This window comes from Rhagoletis zephyria, unplaced genomic scaffold (assembly GCF_001687245.7).
Source record: "Rhagoletis zephyria isolate East Lansing unplaced genomic scaffold, Rhagoletis_zephyria_1.1 Rzeph_scaffold_04936, whole genome shotgun sequence".
Classification (NCBI taxonomy): Eukaryota; Metazoa; Arthropoda; class Insecta; order Diptera; family Tephritidae; genus Rhagoletis; species Rhagoletis zephyria.
The window spans coordinates 1,525-17,119 of record NW_016162019.1 but is presented as its reverse complement, the minus strand read 5'-3'; the positions used below and the strand labels follow the sequence as shown (position 1 = coordinate 17,119).

At 36.7% G+C, this 15,595-nt stretch overlaps 1 protein-coding gene across 1 annotated transcript; it reads right to left on the bottom strand.

Moving 5' to 3' along the window:
* Positions 1–4,919: 4,919 nt before the first annotated feature.
* LOC108371390 (putative fatty acyl-CoA reductase CG5065) lies at positions 4,920–14,795 on the bottom strand (the record flags this gene model as incomplete). The annotated part of the gene is made up of 5 exons (XM_017626937.1): positions 4,920–5,240; positions 6,027–6,287; positions 7,946–8,065; positions 11,498–11,641; positions 14,606–14,795. Coding segments are annotated over 5 exons (827 nt in total), but the record flags the coding sequence as incomplete, so codon positions are not given.
* Positions 14,796–15,595: the final 800 nt, after the last annotated feature.

Below are 15,595 nucleotides of genomic sequence, written 5' to 3'. Positions count from 1 at the left end.
ATATATGCGCGTCTGTGGTGTTTATTTGAATGAATAGTGCGAAACCGAAAATGTTACGTGCAATTTGCAGCTACTTCCTGTTGGCATTTGTATTGATTTGTTGTGGTTAAATGTTAATATACTTATTTTATCGAACGGAAATAGTATTTATTCATTTATGCACAATTTGTAATATCTTTTCTGTAATTAAAACCAATTAGTAATTTTAGAAATGTATATATGTATGCTAAACTGCAATTTAGAATATACAATTGTAATTGTACATAAATATTAAATTATGTTTACACTGCGTGACCGGAGGAGATGTGGTTCATTAGCACGTTTGAAAAAAAAATATATACTGGTGGGCTGAATAGCTGATTGAGTTGCATTGATAAATTATTTCACATTTCTCATATAAATATTAAGGGATAAACAAGTATATGGTAGTATATCGGGAATATTTTACATACCAACCATTACTCCAAACCATTACCATGCTAAGTCAACATAGACTTAGTCAGACTTAACATAGTAATTGAAATTGTTTGCACGAAAAATCTGACAATTTTTGGTAATTTTTGTACGAAATCAAGGCCATAACTCACGAGATAAATTTGCTAGGTCTGATTTGGCCAACTGATAAGACTTATATTTGTGAAAAATTTTTTCGTTAAATAGCGCCGAAACCATCATTCTATTAACCGACTTCAAAAACAGGAGGAAGGTTATAAATACATCGGAATATATATACTATATATATTTTTTTATGTATGTTACTGGATAACTTTGGACCGAATATGATCTTGATTTGGGAAAATTTTTCAAAAACCTTCCGCAGGAATTCTATTAACAAGTTTAAACCCACTTACAATTCTTTTTTTTTATTGTAAAATTAAAAAAAAAAATCGTAAACAGCTCCGAGGCCGACAGTTTGAATGAAAAGTGTTCTGTGCAAATTGAATAAATAATTCAATTAGCTTTGGTTTAAGGAAAAGAGAACTGAAATTCGCTAACCAGAAATTTTGCATATGCAAAAATGTTAATTGGCTAAAATCAGAATTACATTAATCTAGTATCAGAAGAGTTTTTGGAAAACAGTCTTTAAATAAAATTTATGTGCATCATTTTTTCCTAGGGTATAATTAAAAAAACGGTAAACGCTCTTTACTGTATTTTATAAGGAATTTAATTAGCTACCTTTCAGAAAATTTTCAGCGGAAAAAAACGCGAAACTAGACAAGAAGGTTTACCAAGGCAGGGCTGATCGACTTACTCAAGAAATTTTTAAAATATTAGATTATCTTTTAAAAATGTTCGTATTTAAAAATAATATTTTCTTACAAAAGATTTAGCACCCACGTATTTGAAAGTTCACATTTTAATACGCGCGTAATTAAATTTAATATTTACGACAATACAGTACTTTCGCTGACGTTTATATAGTAAGATCAAATACTTTTCTGATTGGTTTTAATATTTTTTCCCCATCAGTGTATATACGTTATTACCCATCTTGATCCGCTTAGACTGCTCCCAACAACCTATTTGCAACAAAGTTATAATGTACCAATTTTGCAAATATCTTTGCAAAGCGAAGAATAACAAACACATATGTATATGAGAGTTTAGGTGTTTTCAAATCACAAACCAAATTTTTGCAAAAATCGCAAAATTCTTGTATTGAAAAAAGGGATCCCGGCTGCAAAACATCTTCTTCCTAATAAAAGCCATTGCACATAGCCATAGGTAATTTTTAAAATGCGTTCAACAAAACCCATAAAAAAATCTCTACATGCTTAAAATGATTCCGGTAGTATTGTACTGCTGCATTTATGCCAGCCATGCATGCTCACCTAACGTCCACATTTCGACCAAATTGGCTGCTATTGCTACAAGTCGCATGCTAAGCCCAAAATGTCTTTTATTACTTTGGTATGCAGCTGTGTTTTGTATTGGCTTACCTGATTTTGTATTCACCAGATGTAGTATTTTGTGTTATGCGGCAGCCATTTTGTTGCCACAGACAAAATGCATGTAAAGATGACCAGGAAGAAATAACAAATAAAGGCATTCGTACGTTCACCTCGACCAGATCAGAAAAAGAGAAAAATTTTTTAAATTTAAAAGTTTCCTATGCATAGATCTTAGTGATATGTACGTTAGTACGTGGTACCAAACAAACTTACTTCTTTTGGAATATTTACATGATTGATTCTATATGAAACTAGGCATTTTTTTGCTATCATTTTGCTGGGTTTTGATGGCACCGATTGTTTATATACAAATATTTTGTCAATTAGACTAACTCATACGGCTTTTACGTATGGGTATTGGCTCGAGTTAACAATCACATACTCTATACAAAACTATTAAATGTAATAAAAAATTACTTCACAGCCAACCAGCGGAGTCCACAGGGACCTTGTGAAAAGGGCTCCTTAATTCGTTCGAAGATAACCCAGACGGAATGTCTGGAAATGCTCCGATAATAGACCGAAAAGGAGGCTTTACATTTTCTCCAAACTAGTTATAAGATGAATGCTTGTTAAACAGTATATTAAAGATATTTTATAAAACGTACGCTTTACTAGCTGCCAACGATTTAAAAGCACAAACGTTAGGCACATATGGATGACCATATATAATAACGGGTGATTTTTTAAGAGCTTGATACCTTTTTTTTTAAAAAAAATGCATAAAATTTGCAAAATCTCATCGGTTCTTTATTTGAAACGTTAGATTGGTCCATGACATTTACTTTTTGAAGATAATTTCATTTAAATGTTGACCGCGGCTGCGTCTTAGGTGGTCCATTCGGAAAGTCCAATTTTGGGCAACTTTTTCGAGCATTTCGGCCGGAATAGCCCGAATTTCTTCGGAAATGTTGTCTTCCAAAGCTGGAATAGTTGCTGGCTTATTTCTGTAGACTTTAGACTTGACGTAGCCCCACAAAAAATAGTCTAAAGGCGTCAAATCGCATGATCTTGGTGGCCAACTTACCGGTCCATTTCTTGAGATGNACATACATAAGTCGCCTGCATGCCAGAAACATGCATGTGTAAAAATGAAAAATTTAGGGAAATCAAGTTTGGAAATTTTTTTTACGAGTCTAAACTCTAAAGTCTTAACTGTAAAGCTTATACAGCTCATCGTTCTATCGTCTGCGTTACTCGCCGTCGCCAACGGCAACTCCTTTTACTGCTATCGAAAGCGGCTTTGAAGTCGACAAATAGGTGGTGAGTAACGATGCTTTTCTCGTGGGTGTTTTCCAAGATTTTATGGATTGTAAATAACTGGTCTATGAGTTCTTGGACGGTGGACTTCAACCTTTCACACAATACACTCGAAAAGACCTTGTAACCTATGCTTAGAAAGCTAACCCCGCGGTAGTTGGCGCGAATGGCGGGGTCGCCTTTCGTGTGGATCGGACAGAGCACACTTAAATTCCAGTCGCCGCGCACGCGTTCATCTGACCATATTCTGCATATGAGTTGATGCATGCACCTTATCAACTCCTCGCCACCTTACTTGAATAGCTCAGCTGGCAGGCTGTCAGCTCCAGCAGTTTTGTAATTTTTCAAGCGCGCTATTGCTATTCATAGCTCGTCATAGTCAGGCGGAGGAACATCGACTCCGTCATCATCGACTGGGGGCTCAGGTTCTTCTTCTCCACAACTTTCCGTGCTGGTACCATTCAATGGGTTGAAAAGGTCTTCCCTCCATAACTTAAGTACGCTGTGGACATCAGTTACTAGGTCGCCATTATTGTTCTTACAGGAGTACGCCCCAGTCTTGGAACCTTCCGTAAATCACCTAACTCTCTGGTAAAATTTTCTTCGTGCCGGCCAGCATTTCAAGCTCTTCGCACTCACGTATTTCTGCCTCTCTCTTCTTGTTGCGGCNGAACCTTCCGTAAATCACCTAACTCTCTGGTAAAATTTTCTTCGTGCCGGCCAGCATTTCAAGCTCTTCGCACTCACGTATTTCGGCCTCTCTCTTCTTATTGCGGCAAATACGTCTCGCTTCCCTCTTCAGATCCCCATTGCGGTCCCACATAGCGCGCGTTGCGCCCGATCGCAGCTTGGCCCTATAGGCGGCAACTTTTTTTCTCTGCAGCTTCTTGACACTCCTCATCGTACCAGTTGTTTTCTCGGGCTCGCTGAAATCCGGCTACTTCTTCGGCGGCGGTACTTAATGAACGATAAATGTGGTTCCACCGCTCGCATATGTCGTTTTGTTGACGAGTGCTCTCTAAGAGTAGGAGTGAGAGTCGACTAGCGAATGCATTGGCTGTCTGTTATGATTGCAGCTTTTTGACGTCCAGCTTTCCTTGCATTGTTGGGCGCACATTTTTTGCTGCACAGAGGCACTGCGACCTTAAAGCCATTGGTACGCCCTTCATTGATTAATAGTGTGTCTTTAAACCCAGTCGCGGTAGAAAATTTTAGTAAATATTGAGCTTGAATCTCTAGAATTACGTTGCCCTCGGTTATTAAATGGTCACCCAAGTGTATTTTGCGTTTGTGCATTAATGCCAAATAGCCTTTCAAGAAGTTATGTGCAGCCCAGCCGGCCGTGGCAGAGAGTTCCCTTTTCCAATGCGACAGAAGGTCTTTCGTCCAATGAAAGGGATTCATACACCTCTCTTTGCTAGTTTATATGCAATCACGTTTCGTTCAATACCAATTATGTCCCGTAATACAGTGAACCCAAACTCGATTGATCAGACCAAAAGTGGTCAGCTTATCAAGGCACTCCATCACAAGTTTAGATGTTGCCTGAAGAGATCTGAGTAGTAGCTGAATAGCAACTTGGCTGGATGTTGTAATTCCGGTGGTTTCGCTTGATATTAAAAAGCCAATCTTGCCTTACAAATGTAAATGCCAGCGAAATGTTACCTGTTCTAATACCTCCCGAAAATTCGAGAAAAATTTATGTATAGTTAATTTATACCAGTTGGCTCGATTTACCAACAACTCTTTACTGGTACAAAATGCTTTTATGCTAAGTGGTGAACATTTATTTCAAACTGACTCACATATAAATATTTGCGTACGTATATTCGAGTTATATATTAGTAAAAGGCACTTGATATTTCTAACTAAAAAAAATTAATGAAAATTCCTTTTCAACAGTAACGTTGAGTTTAAAACGCAATTTTCGGTATAATCTTAAAGATTTTGAAGTACAGCTTTATTAGGCATGCAATTAGAGCGAATCCGAATGTTGATTTTAACAGCTGATGTAAGAGTAGTAGCCTGCAAATAAGTGGAGGGATAATAAAATAAGAATTTAATGCATAAAAGATAACGATAGAAATATGTGCATGAACATACATATGTAAGTGAAAATGAGGGAAGTGGAAAGTCGATTACTATTGCATGCATCCACGTATACACTACATACAAAAGTTTGTATGTAAGTTTTTTAAAGTGACCATAGCTAAGCTCACCTCAGGCCAAAAGGCACAACGTAATATGAGTATAATGCGAAAAGCAACGATCATAAAGTAATTAAAAACTACTTAAGACGAAGACAAATGTACGCACATATATATGCAGAGAAATACTCATTTATTTAAACATTAGTGTGCCCCACCTGAAAAATTGCGGTTATTCCGGTGGAATTATAAAACTTATTATATTTAAAAACTTCCGCCAAAATATTATGGAAAACTATTAAGATTTACGTGAACCGGCTTGAAAACACCGCAAAAGATAAAACTTTTTATAAATAAAAATTGCGTTTGAAAAGATTTCTTTCCGAAAAATTACCTAAGATGATAAAAAAGTTTAAGCTCAAAAGGTCTGCATAAAAATGTTTGAGCATTTTATCAATAAAATCGAAATAATTAGATTTATGAAGGTATTTTTAAGTCAGACCAGTTCCCACAAATATTAATATTTTTCCGAAGTATTTTGGCGAAAGTCTAAAAACATAATAAATTTTATAATTCTGAAGGCAAAACACTACCGCTTTTTCTTGTATTAAGAGTGATCCACCCTAATGTACATACTGAGTGAACGAAATTAAGTCTTATATACCTGCGATAAAATGCACGCCGCTTCTGCAATTTATTATCATTATCCTTGAAGAAATATCGCCGTATACCACTTAGATAAGAACGAAAATATTCGCTCCAATTAATGGTAGCCATATTGAATTGTAATAAATTCCGCTCTTGTGTCTTGCACACCATAGCGTCCAATTCATCAATATTATTGTTAGCGAAGCGCCATTCTTTCAAGCCAAACCAAGACATCATATAAATGACTCGCGAAATTTTACGATACGCTTTTATATAGCTGATGGTATGGAGTGTGCAGCAATCGGCGTATGAACGTGTGTTTATGGAAAGACAAAGAAATGTGAATTAAGTAATCAAGTTGAAGAAAAATTTTTAAATAAAATTCACAGACATGGATAAACATAAGTGTGGTTGTGTGCAAATGTATGATGCTCCTTTATTGAGCTTTAGTTATTACATATACATAAGGATATTATAATTTCGACGTATATAAATATTAACGGTATCACACATTTGCAAGATAACAATACTTTGTACATAAACTTGAGAAGACAATTGTTGCACACATATCTCCTAGTCCACGCATCTACATTTTATATAAGGAAAAAACAATTTTTTGTGGGAATGGCATAGAGTTCTTGAAAATCAATGTTTTTCGGTATGAAATCTCTGTTTTTCTTCAGAATACTTCAGGAAATAGTGCCAAATTATTTATTTTACAATTGTTTAATATAAGCGATTTTCTGTGGGTGCCCTCATCGCATTTTTTGAGGTTTTTAGGGGTCGATGGAATCTGTTTTGCAGATAATTTCTATAGTTACCGAAAAGTATTTTAAGACAGTGTCACACGATTGGCACATGTGTACAGATGTGTAAATTTTTTATATTGGGCTATTGGTAGAAAAAAAAAATTGGGACAACATGGAACAACAGGGTGAACTTCTATTGAAAAATTTGAACAAACTGTTTTTGGCGATTGGAATACGCTGGAATTCACACGATTTCGATACGATTTTGCACCAAATTTGGGGCAATTACCAATCGTGGACCACTGTATTTAAGGTTTCGAGAATTTTTTTTAGTAATGCTATGCAAAAGTATCTAGATACTAATCGTTAGTTAGGCTTATCCTCTGCTTTATCTGCGTTAGAACTGTCATAAATAGGCAGTTCTGAAGGAACTGGACAGAAAGAAGTTGTAGGAATAAAGTCTACACTGACGGCATGGTACACATCGTATTTCAGGCAGAGGAGGCTCTCGAATGGCTGCATAAGGGCAAGCCAAGCGGCAAGCATGGTTCAAGGATGAATTATGTAAGCTACTATCGAAACAGGTCAGGGTGTATTGGACCTCTGCCTGCAACATCACGAATTAGTTTAAAACCAAACCGATTTCGGTCTCAACGCACAGTGGCTTTGCAATAAGTAAAAAAAAAATTAAAAATAAGGATGATGACTTGAAAAGGTAGGGCACCATTGGGGTTATTTATTATCCTTAGGGACTTACTGCGGCGCCATTTCACGGTTCTTGCCGGTGTGCCAACCGAGCACTGTCTTTTAGAAAAGGAAAATTAAAAGGTGAAATCATCTCACCCCTCCCTTTTCAGCTACCCAGCTTTCGCAAACCTAAGGTTTACACATCTTAGCTATCGTTTAAGGAACTTTTTGTTGCCTTCGAAATAATATTTTGAGCATCTAGCGTTTTTCTAACAGCTTTTCTGCAGTTAACGTTTCAGGAAAGAGTCGACTAAGTGAGGCAGTTACCTATATCGACCTTATCTTCTTTTTTTATAATGTACATTATTTTCGAAAATACTGAGTCCAAAATCGTTTAAAGAAACCTTATTTACAGGGTCATCCATAAATTATTCTATAAGCACCAAACACGCCAACCCCACCTCTCGACCCACTAATTTACACTCCTACATATACTCACATGCGCTTTTGTCCAGTTACCATGGCAATGAAATCTAATATATAAGCCGGTATATTGTGTAGAAAAAATGCAACGGCACAATGTATTGGCTTTGAAGGTATTATAACGTAGGAGAAACACCTGTGACAACAATAAAATTTGAACAAAGCCAAATGCACGACCATTGAACAGAGTGACCATATGGTGGACCCGACCATTGAGCGGTTCAAATCGAATGCGGTCAAGTCAATTTAAGCGGCAAAAATACCCATGCAATTGCAATAAATACAAATATAAATGCAACGAAGGTACAAACAGAAGATAGATGAGATGGCAATGCAGCGTTGTATGGGTTAAATGTTGCTCATACGCGATGTGCACCGCAACAATATATATGTGGTGTGGTGGCAGGTATTTGTTGAATTGTATTTGTATGCATTGTGTTTGTGTTTTGTCGGTATTATTGTTTGCGTGATTTTAGTTTTTATTATAGCAGCATTGCAGATGAAATACGTATTCCATTATTTAGGTTATTTAGCAGCGGTGAAACAAAGCCAACAGCAGCGTCCATTTGGGAATGCATGCAAAATAAAAACGAAAAAATATCGAGGAATTAAAATGGTATTAAAAAATATTTCTAGGTAAAGAGTTTTAAAATAGTTTGTGTGGAATAGGTGGTACTATTTTTAATGAAAATGTGGTTTTTTAAATAGTTTTTTTTTTAATTAGTATTTTTTTATAGCTTTAATACTAAAATAATATTTTAAAAATAAAAGAAATCCTAGCAGTAGCGACTGCTTATGGGAACCTTTAGTTTAACGCTGGAAATTCAGTTTATGCTAAACTAAAATGCAACCATTTTGTTGTCTTTTTTGGCAATGTTTTTGCTGTAGTTATGAATATTTTTGGGCTTTCAGCAACGGCTGCCAGCATACTATTAGAAACAAGTAGAGTGTGTTTTTTTCTGGTTATTGAAAGGACCCTTTAATGTACTTTTTGTACGTAAAAATGTAGGTCAACATCAAGACGCATGTCGATGTTTTTTTTTTTTTGACTATATATCTCTTGAGGATTATAGAAACATCAGTCATTTCAGGTTTAATGGTAACTAAAATTTATTGTAGTTATGTGGAAACTGAGAAATTTTAATATTTCGGTCTACAGCAGTAATTTATGTAAGTTATTCAAAGGCCTTTCTGGGGGTTTATAGGTATGAGCAATCTGAATCCGCAATTAATTTTTGCTATACATTTTTACCAAAAGCGGACGCTGGATGCGATCTGGTGCAAAAAAAGGAACAATGTTTAGAAACATTGTTGAGAAACTCTGTTTGCACTATTCCTTCATGTTCCTTCAATGTTTTTTGCATCATAGCTGGGTGCCAGGGGCCGTTTTTGGAAAAAAATAAATTGAAAATTCAGATTCCTCGGAGCACAAAGCTCCCAGAAAGGCCTTTTGAAGGTATAAATATTTGCATTTAAATTATTTTTACTTCAAATTGAAAAAAAGCTTAAAATCGCCAACCTTGTAAAACTGAGAGATTATTTTTCCATATACAATCTAGACTTCCCAAAAAACTTGGTTCCATCAATTCTCCAGAAAAAAAAACTACGTAAAAACGAGAGAGCATGAAGACGACAGATTCTGTTCCAATATCCCTTTTGTAGGTATTTGTGGAGATAACAATAGCTTTATCGCTTAATCAAGTAGCACACTAATGTATAACTTTTTTAAAATTTGTGAACTTTGGTACAATTAATCAGATTTATACCAAAATTCGTAAATTTACACCAAGTTATGCACCAATGTGCTATTTGAGTAAAACGGCCCTGCCAATTGTTCTAAGTATCTTAAATTCCCAAGGGCAAAGAGTGCTCTTATTTGTAGCCCTAGTTCAATTTTGGAGATATTGACCCCCAGACTCATCCTTTCCATCCAGCTTGCCAGATAGTTTAGTAGAGGTTGCTATACTCGTATTTTACTAACCGCCTAAATAAACTTGCCTAAGGAGTTGCAATATAAAACGAGACAATGATAAATATTCTACTCAACCTTTCCTCGATCCTGAGAATAACAGATGGATCTCATTCTATACCATTCAGGAGTAGGTGGATGAAAAATTAACAATGTTAAATATACCTTAAACAGAATCCCTTGCGAATTCCTGTATTTAGTTGAGAAACTCAACTCAAACCAAAAATTCATTGACAATTCAAACTGTCTTCTTAGTGTATGGCTTGTGCAATACTCCCACCAACCTCGTTTCAGGGGTATCAGCCGATCTGCCGCTTTCAACCACATCGGCTAATTATTCTACATCAAACTAAATTTATGCATACGATTATAATGTTCTTAATTTAGCTAGATTAAGAGCAGTTTGTTCAATGTCTGGTTATCACTACCTCCCAGTTAAACATCATTATCAACGTTTCCGAAATCATACATATATATAACATATAATCTATAATCCATAAAGCAATCTTTTTATTTCATCGGAGCTTTTACTTCCGGTTTGTATTAACCGGGCATTAAAGAAACGGTACTGAGCTCTCATTTGACTAATTTTCCACTTCATCCTTGATTGCAATTAAAATAAGAGCATAAAGAATGTTGAACGGAAGTGTGTTTCGACAAAAAATAAATCCTAAAAAAGAAGCTATGCCATAATTTTTGATAGCTTCGAAGTACTTCTTGCAAACAAATGGAGTGAGCTCCTCTGAAAGGGAACGTAAATTTATTTTTGTTAAAATCAAAGCAGAGTGGAGTTATAAAAATTTCCACAGTTAACTTTCAATAACACAAACGTAGAATGAAATAGTGATCTTCCTAACTTAGTAAGAAACTCTTGCAGGCACATTTTACTTTTAAATTTCGATCTACTTTTGCATGCACATTGGGGTGGTCCTTAAATGTAGGAAGCAAATTTTTACATCAGATTTATTAAGCCTCAACTCGTACGTTGATGCTACTATGGTCGAAGATACCACATATAAATTTTGGTCCCGATTGGAGACGATTAAGGCGTGTCGCACATGGAGCAAAATTCAGATTTCTCTATGGAGACTCAAGAAATTAATATTAACTTCTTTTATCGAATACCCAAATAGTCGAACATATCACATGTAAATTTTTGTCTCGATTGAAGGCGGTTAAGGTGTGTCTCACACGGGGGAAAAGTTCAGATTACCCTATGAAAACGTCTTAACCGTCTCCAATCGGAGCCAAAATTTATATGTGATATCTGTGACCGTGGTGTTACCGATAGAGGGGGTGAGGTTGAAAAAAATCGTGCATTTGATTTTTTAAGGACTACCCTAATGCAAATTTAAAAATTGCCTATGAACTCCATACAAAATAAGTACTAACATCTCTAGGCGGTTCACATGTCAAATTGGCGTATACAGCACAAGATTCAAAGCAAGCATTTATAACGGCACTATATACCATAGCAAACCCGTGCAAAATATACCCGTATATACCCATATACATACCTAAGTACATACCTATGTATGTAAGTATCCTTGCTTGCAACTTGTAACGTATGTATATTTGTTTGTTTGTAATCAAACTTACCACAATGCCTTGTCAAATGGCTCGTGAAATCCCTCACGTGACATGCGCATATATTGGCCCCATGTTAAATTGTTCCGATCGAAAATGTAATTGTAGACAGGTAATTCCTCCTTGGATTCTGCATCACTTTGGCGCAATAAAAATCTGTCGAGAAAGGAGAAAGAAAGCAAGCATCCACATGAGTAGAAGCAATACTCAAAAGGTTAAACCAAAGGACTGGCAATGGCGTTGCAAAATTACTTGAGGGCAAATGTGTCCAATTGTTGCAAGTAAGAGAGTGGCAGACCAACATGCAATAATCATGGCAATAAATTTCACTAACTGATAGCAGACGTTGCAGCTTCATTTGTTGTCTATAACATGGTGTAAGTGCAGATAGATGCAGTCATTTTTTTTTTTTTATGTACCTACAAGCGGTATGTAATCTGCGTGGTAATCAAGTGGTCTTTAACTGACTTTCTCCTACGTAGTAAACTCTGAAAACGAATGCATGCAATCTATGTACATATTTGCCTTGACAGCTAATAAAGGACTGCAACGTTTTTATAAATTTGCACAATAAAATATATTCCCTCTATTCAAATGTCGTTTAGATTTATTTTCAAATAAAATAAAATTGTATTGGCCTGCCAATGTCGCAAGGTCAACTGAAAAACCACAAAGATAAAACTTCTCTGGACAATCTAAGTTCCTCACCCCAAAGTTCTGTCTTGATGGTCTCTGCAAAGTGGCAGGAATATTTCCTCACATTTCATTTCAGTTTAATACTTAAGAAAAAATCTGTTCAAGCGCAACTTTGCTCAACAAATAACGGTAGATGACGTTCACAGAGCTTTTTATACTTAATGCTACATTTGGATAAATTACTGAGACTAAATATGTATATGTACATATGTACATATTAGTACAGTTAAAATATCTCATACAGGGCTTAATGTACTGGAATGGTCCTATCTGCGATCGGAATATTTTTTTGCATGCAATGCGCCGCCAGGAAACAATTTCCTTGGTCGGGAGACCTACTATCCGACTTTATATGCCGGAAATTCCACATAATAATTAACATAGCTACAACACAGGGAAAGCGGAAATCATGATCTTCTGATTATCAGATCAAAAAATTTCCATTTGTGCTCTTCTGGTTTCCTTTTAAATCATATCTGGGAGAATGCTTCGTCGGGGCCGGCACGAGGGCTGTAATAATCCTTCTGACCTGCTAGGTAACCGTCGCCTAGCATTAACTATAAGCTCATTCAATACCTAAAAGCCCCCGGTATCAGACCTCATCATTACTGCAAAGTTGAACAGGTGTGAAGTGTCTTATAAATAGCTGAGCCTTGATTCTTTATCTACTTTTGACTCGTCAAGGAATGCTTTGACACTATCCAACTCTTGGCAGCAAGCAACACGGTATTACTTTGCTGGATACCAGGACACTGCGGTATCATAGGTAACGAGGACGTCGACGAATTGGCAAGGGGGGCTCATCGTGTGTACTTGTGGGGCCAGAACCATGAATGTACAAAGGCCCGCCCTCATTGTGGACCACTCCTACTCTGGCGCTTAATATAACGACAGTTAATCTTACAGGCAAAATGGAAATTTGTTTTTTCCAGATCGCTCTGTATATACATTAGATACCTCAGGGAGTTTTTAAGTGGGGCAACGTAGCTGGAGGCAGATAGCAGTGGAATTTTTCAGTGACTGAAGTGCTGAGCACATATTCTGAAAACCAAGACGCAATTGGGGCTTTGATCTCCCTGAATTGGGCTCAAAATTTGTCAAAAGGGATCTTGTTTGCCTCCCAATTGCGTCGACTTTAATGTGTCGCAGGCCATACTAACATTGCGGGAAACTGCATGGCTGATGAGTTGACGAGAAAGGCTATCCACGAACCGATATCAGCGAGCAATGAATATCTCGCCGTGCAAAGGCAACGGTTACCGCATTTGGTGGGGTTTCTAATACGTGCGACCCGAAATTCAGACGGTAAGACTAAAAACTCCATATTACCCTTACTGCTCCTGTTTCCAGGAGAATGGTGAAGTGGTACCACCGAACATCTTCCACGAGGCTTTTCAGCCTTCGCGAATCTAAGATTGAAGTGTATTGGCTTGTACTTTATAAACAACTCTGAGAAATTTTTGGAGATTTATGTTATCTTCCTGCGTATCGTCGTGAGCTTGCGTCATGTTGTGTCGGTTTCTCTTTTACAAAAATTGTTTCCATTTAATTGCCTTCTGCTTAGTATTTGTAGAAGGTAGTCCTTTTTGGTAGAAAGGCCATAACGTCTTGTGTAAGATTCACTGTTCTGTTAGCAGATATTTTGGAATGCTTCATCATTCTCCAGTTTCTATGGTTAAGATATTTGGTGCGACATTCAGTATGGATAGTTAAATATACACTGCGGATACCAGAAGCCCCCGACTCCCGCCCCATTTAGCAGTACCAGTACATTTTTAAGAATTCCACAATATTGACAACCATATCTCGTCTGCATTCCTCTTGGATTAAAATTCAGACCTTCAAAATCCTCGAGAAGGGATCCTAATGTGTACCGATAAAAAAAAAAAAACAATCCACTCCTGTGTTATTTCCATGCTATCCAAATTAAAAACTCACTTAAACGCGTCCTTTAAAACCATTCAAGGACACTCTCAAAAATTTGGAGCCACTTTTCAAGTAACAAACTTAATTTTCTTTTATTTCTCCCACACTTTAATCCCTAATGATTTCGTCTTTAAATTCTAATGAATACAAATGAGTCTCGAATGTGCGCCTAAACCTCGTCCCATCCATGCATGCATAACAACTATTATTTACAGTTAATGCAACGGAAAATGCCCACTCGTTCACATCCACTTTTGGCTAAAACTTCTTATCAGTTTTTGCAGAGTTTTTGTTATTTAACTACAACGTAACTTTTATTTTTTTTTTTACTATTTTCTTGCCAAACTTCGACACAGGCAATCAAGAATGAGAGTCCAATTTGTTGCTACATATGTACATACATACACATACACTTACAACATGTTTATATGTACATGAATGGTTTGCAACTCCAAGTGGTTAACTCTTTTCGATACCCCACTGCGCGCGCTCACTCACCTCCTCGCTATATCCCAGGCACTGGCAATCATTGCATTGACACAGTAATCTGCCGGCACCATATTGGCCTTGCAATTCGCCCGACCATAGATGCAGCGCACTAGACCGCGCGCCGACCAAGTGCACAAACCTGATGGCCCATACAAATTATCAGTCCAGCCGGGAAATGGATCCTTGTAGGTTGACATAACTGAAAATAAATGAGAATTAATGTGTTGCTAAGAGTTTGCATACTTACATACATACATGAGTGTATGCATGCATGAGTGGGGATGTATGTGGGTGTGCAGAAAACTATAGTGTCATTTAAATACTTGCTTACTTGTTTGTGCATTAGGGTGTGAGTAATTTGTTTATGAAAACGATGTAATATGAGTGTGCTCCCATTTATTCAAAGAATTTTGAGATTTTTATTTTTTTTTATGTTAGAATGAAACAGTAGGAGAAGCCAATTTAGAAAAGTGCATTTTGTTGTTGGCCGGATAAAGTCGATATTAATGGTGTTAAGCCGACTCAAGAGGCCTTGTGACGAAGTCATCAACCTTGGCTCTAAGGGAGGATGTACTCGTGGAATAGTTTCCTGATACTCAGTTGCCTGGATTGGTTCCATCTTATTTCTACCAAACATGGAAAACTATAAAAAATTTTAGGTTTTTTAGTGAATATAGAAATGTATATTAATTTCTAAAACCTCTATTCAAAGGCTACGTACTTCGAAAATTTTAATGCAAAGAAAAGTTAGGTATTGACCTCAACAATCGTTGAGGATCACCGCAAATGGTTTGATGACTAAACCTTACGGGATTAACCCTGGTTTATCTGGATCTCTTTTAATGAGCATTACTGTCAGAAATTTCCAGTGTGTGGCAGCTTTATTATCGGCTTTCAGGATCGCCATATCCTTCGCGGTATTGAGCACTGATAAACTCCAAATTGATAAACCTTCGATAGATAAACTCATAATTTTCCCCTTTTAAGTGCTCCCGCAAC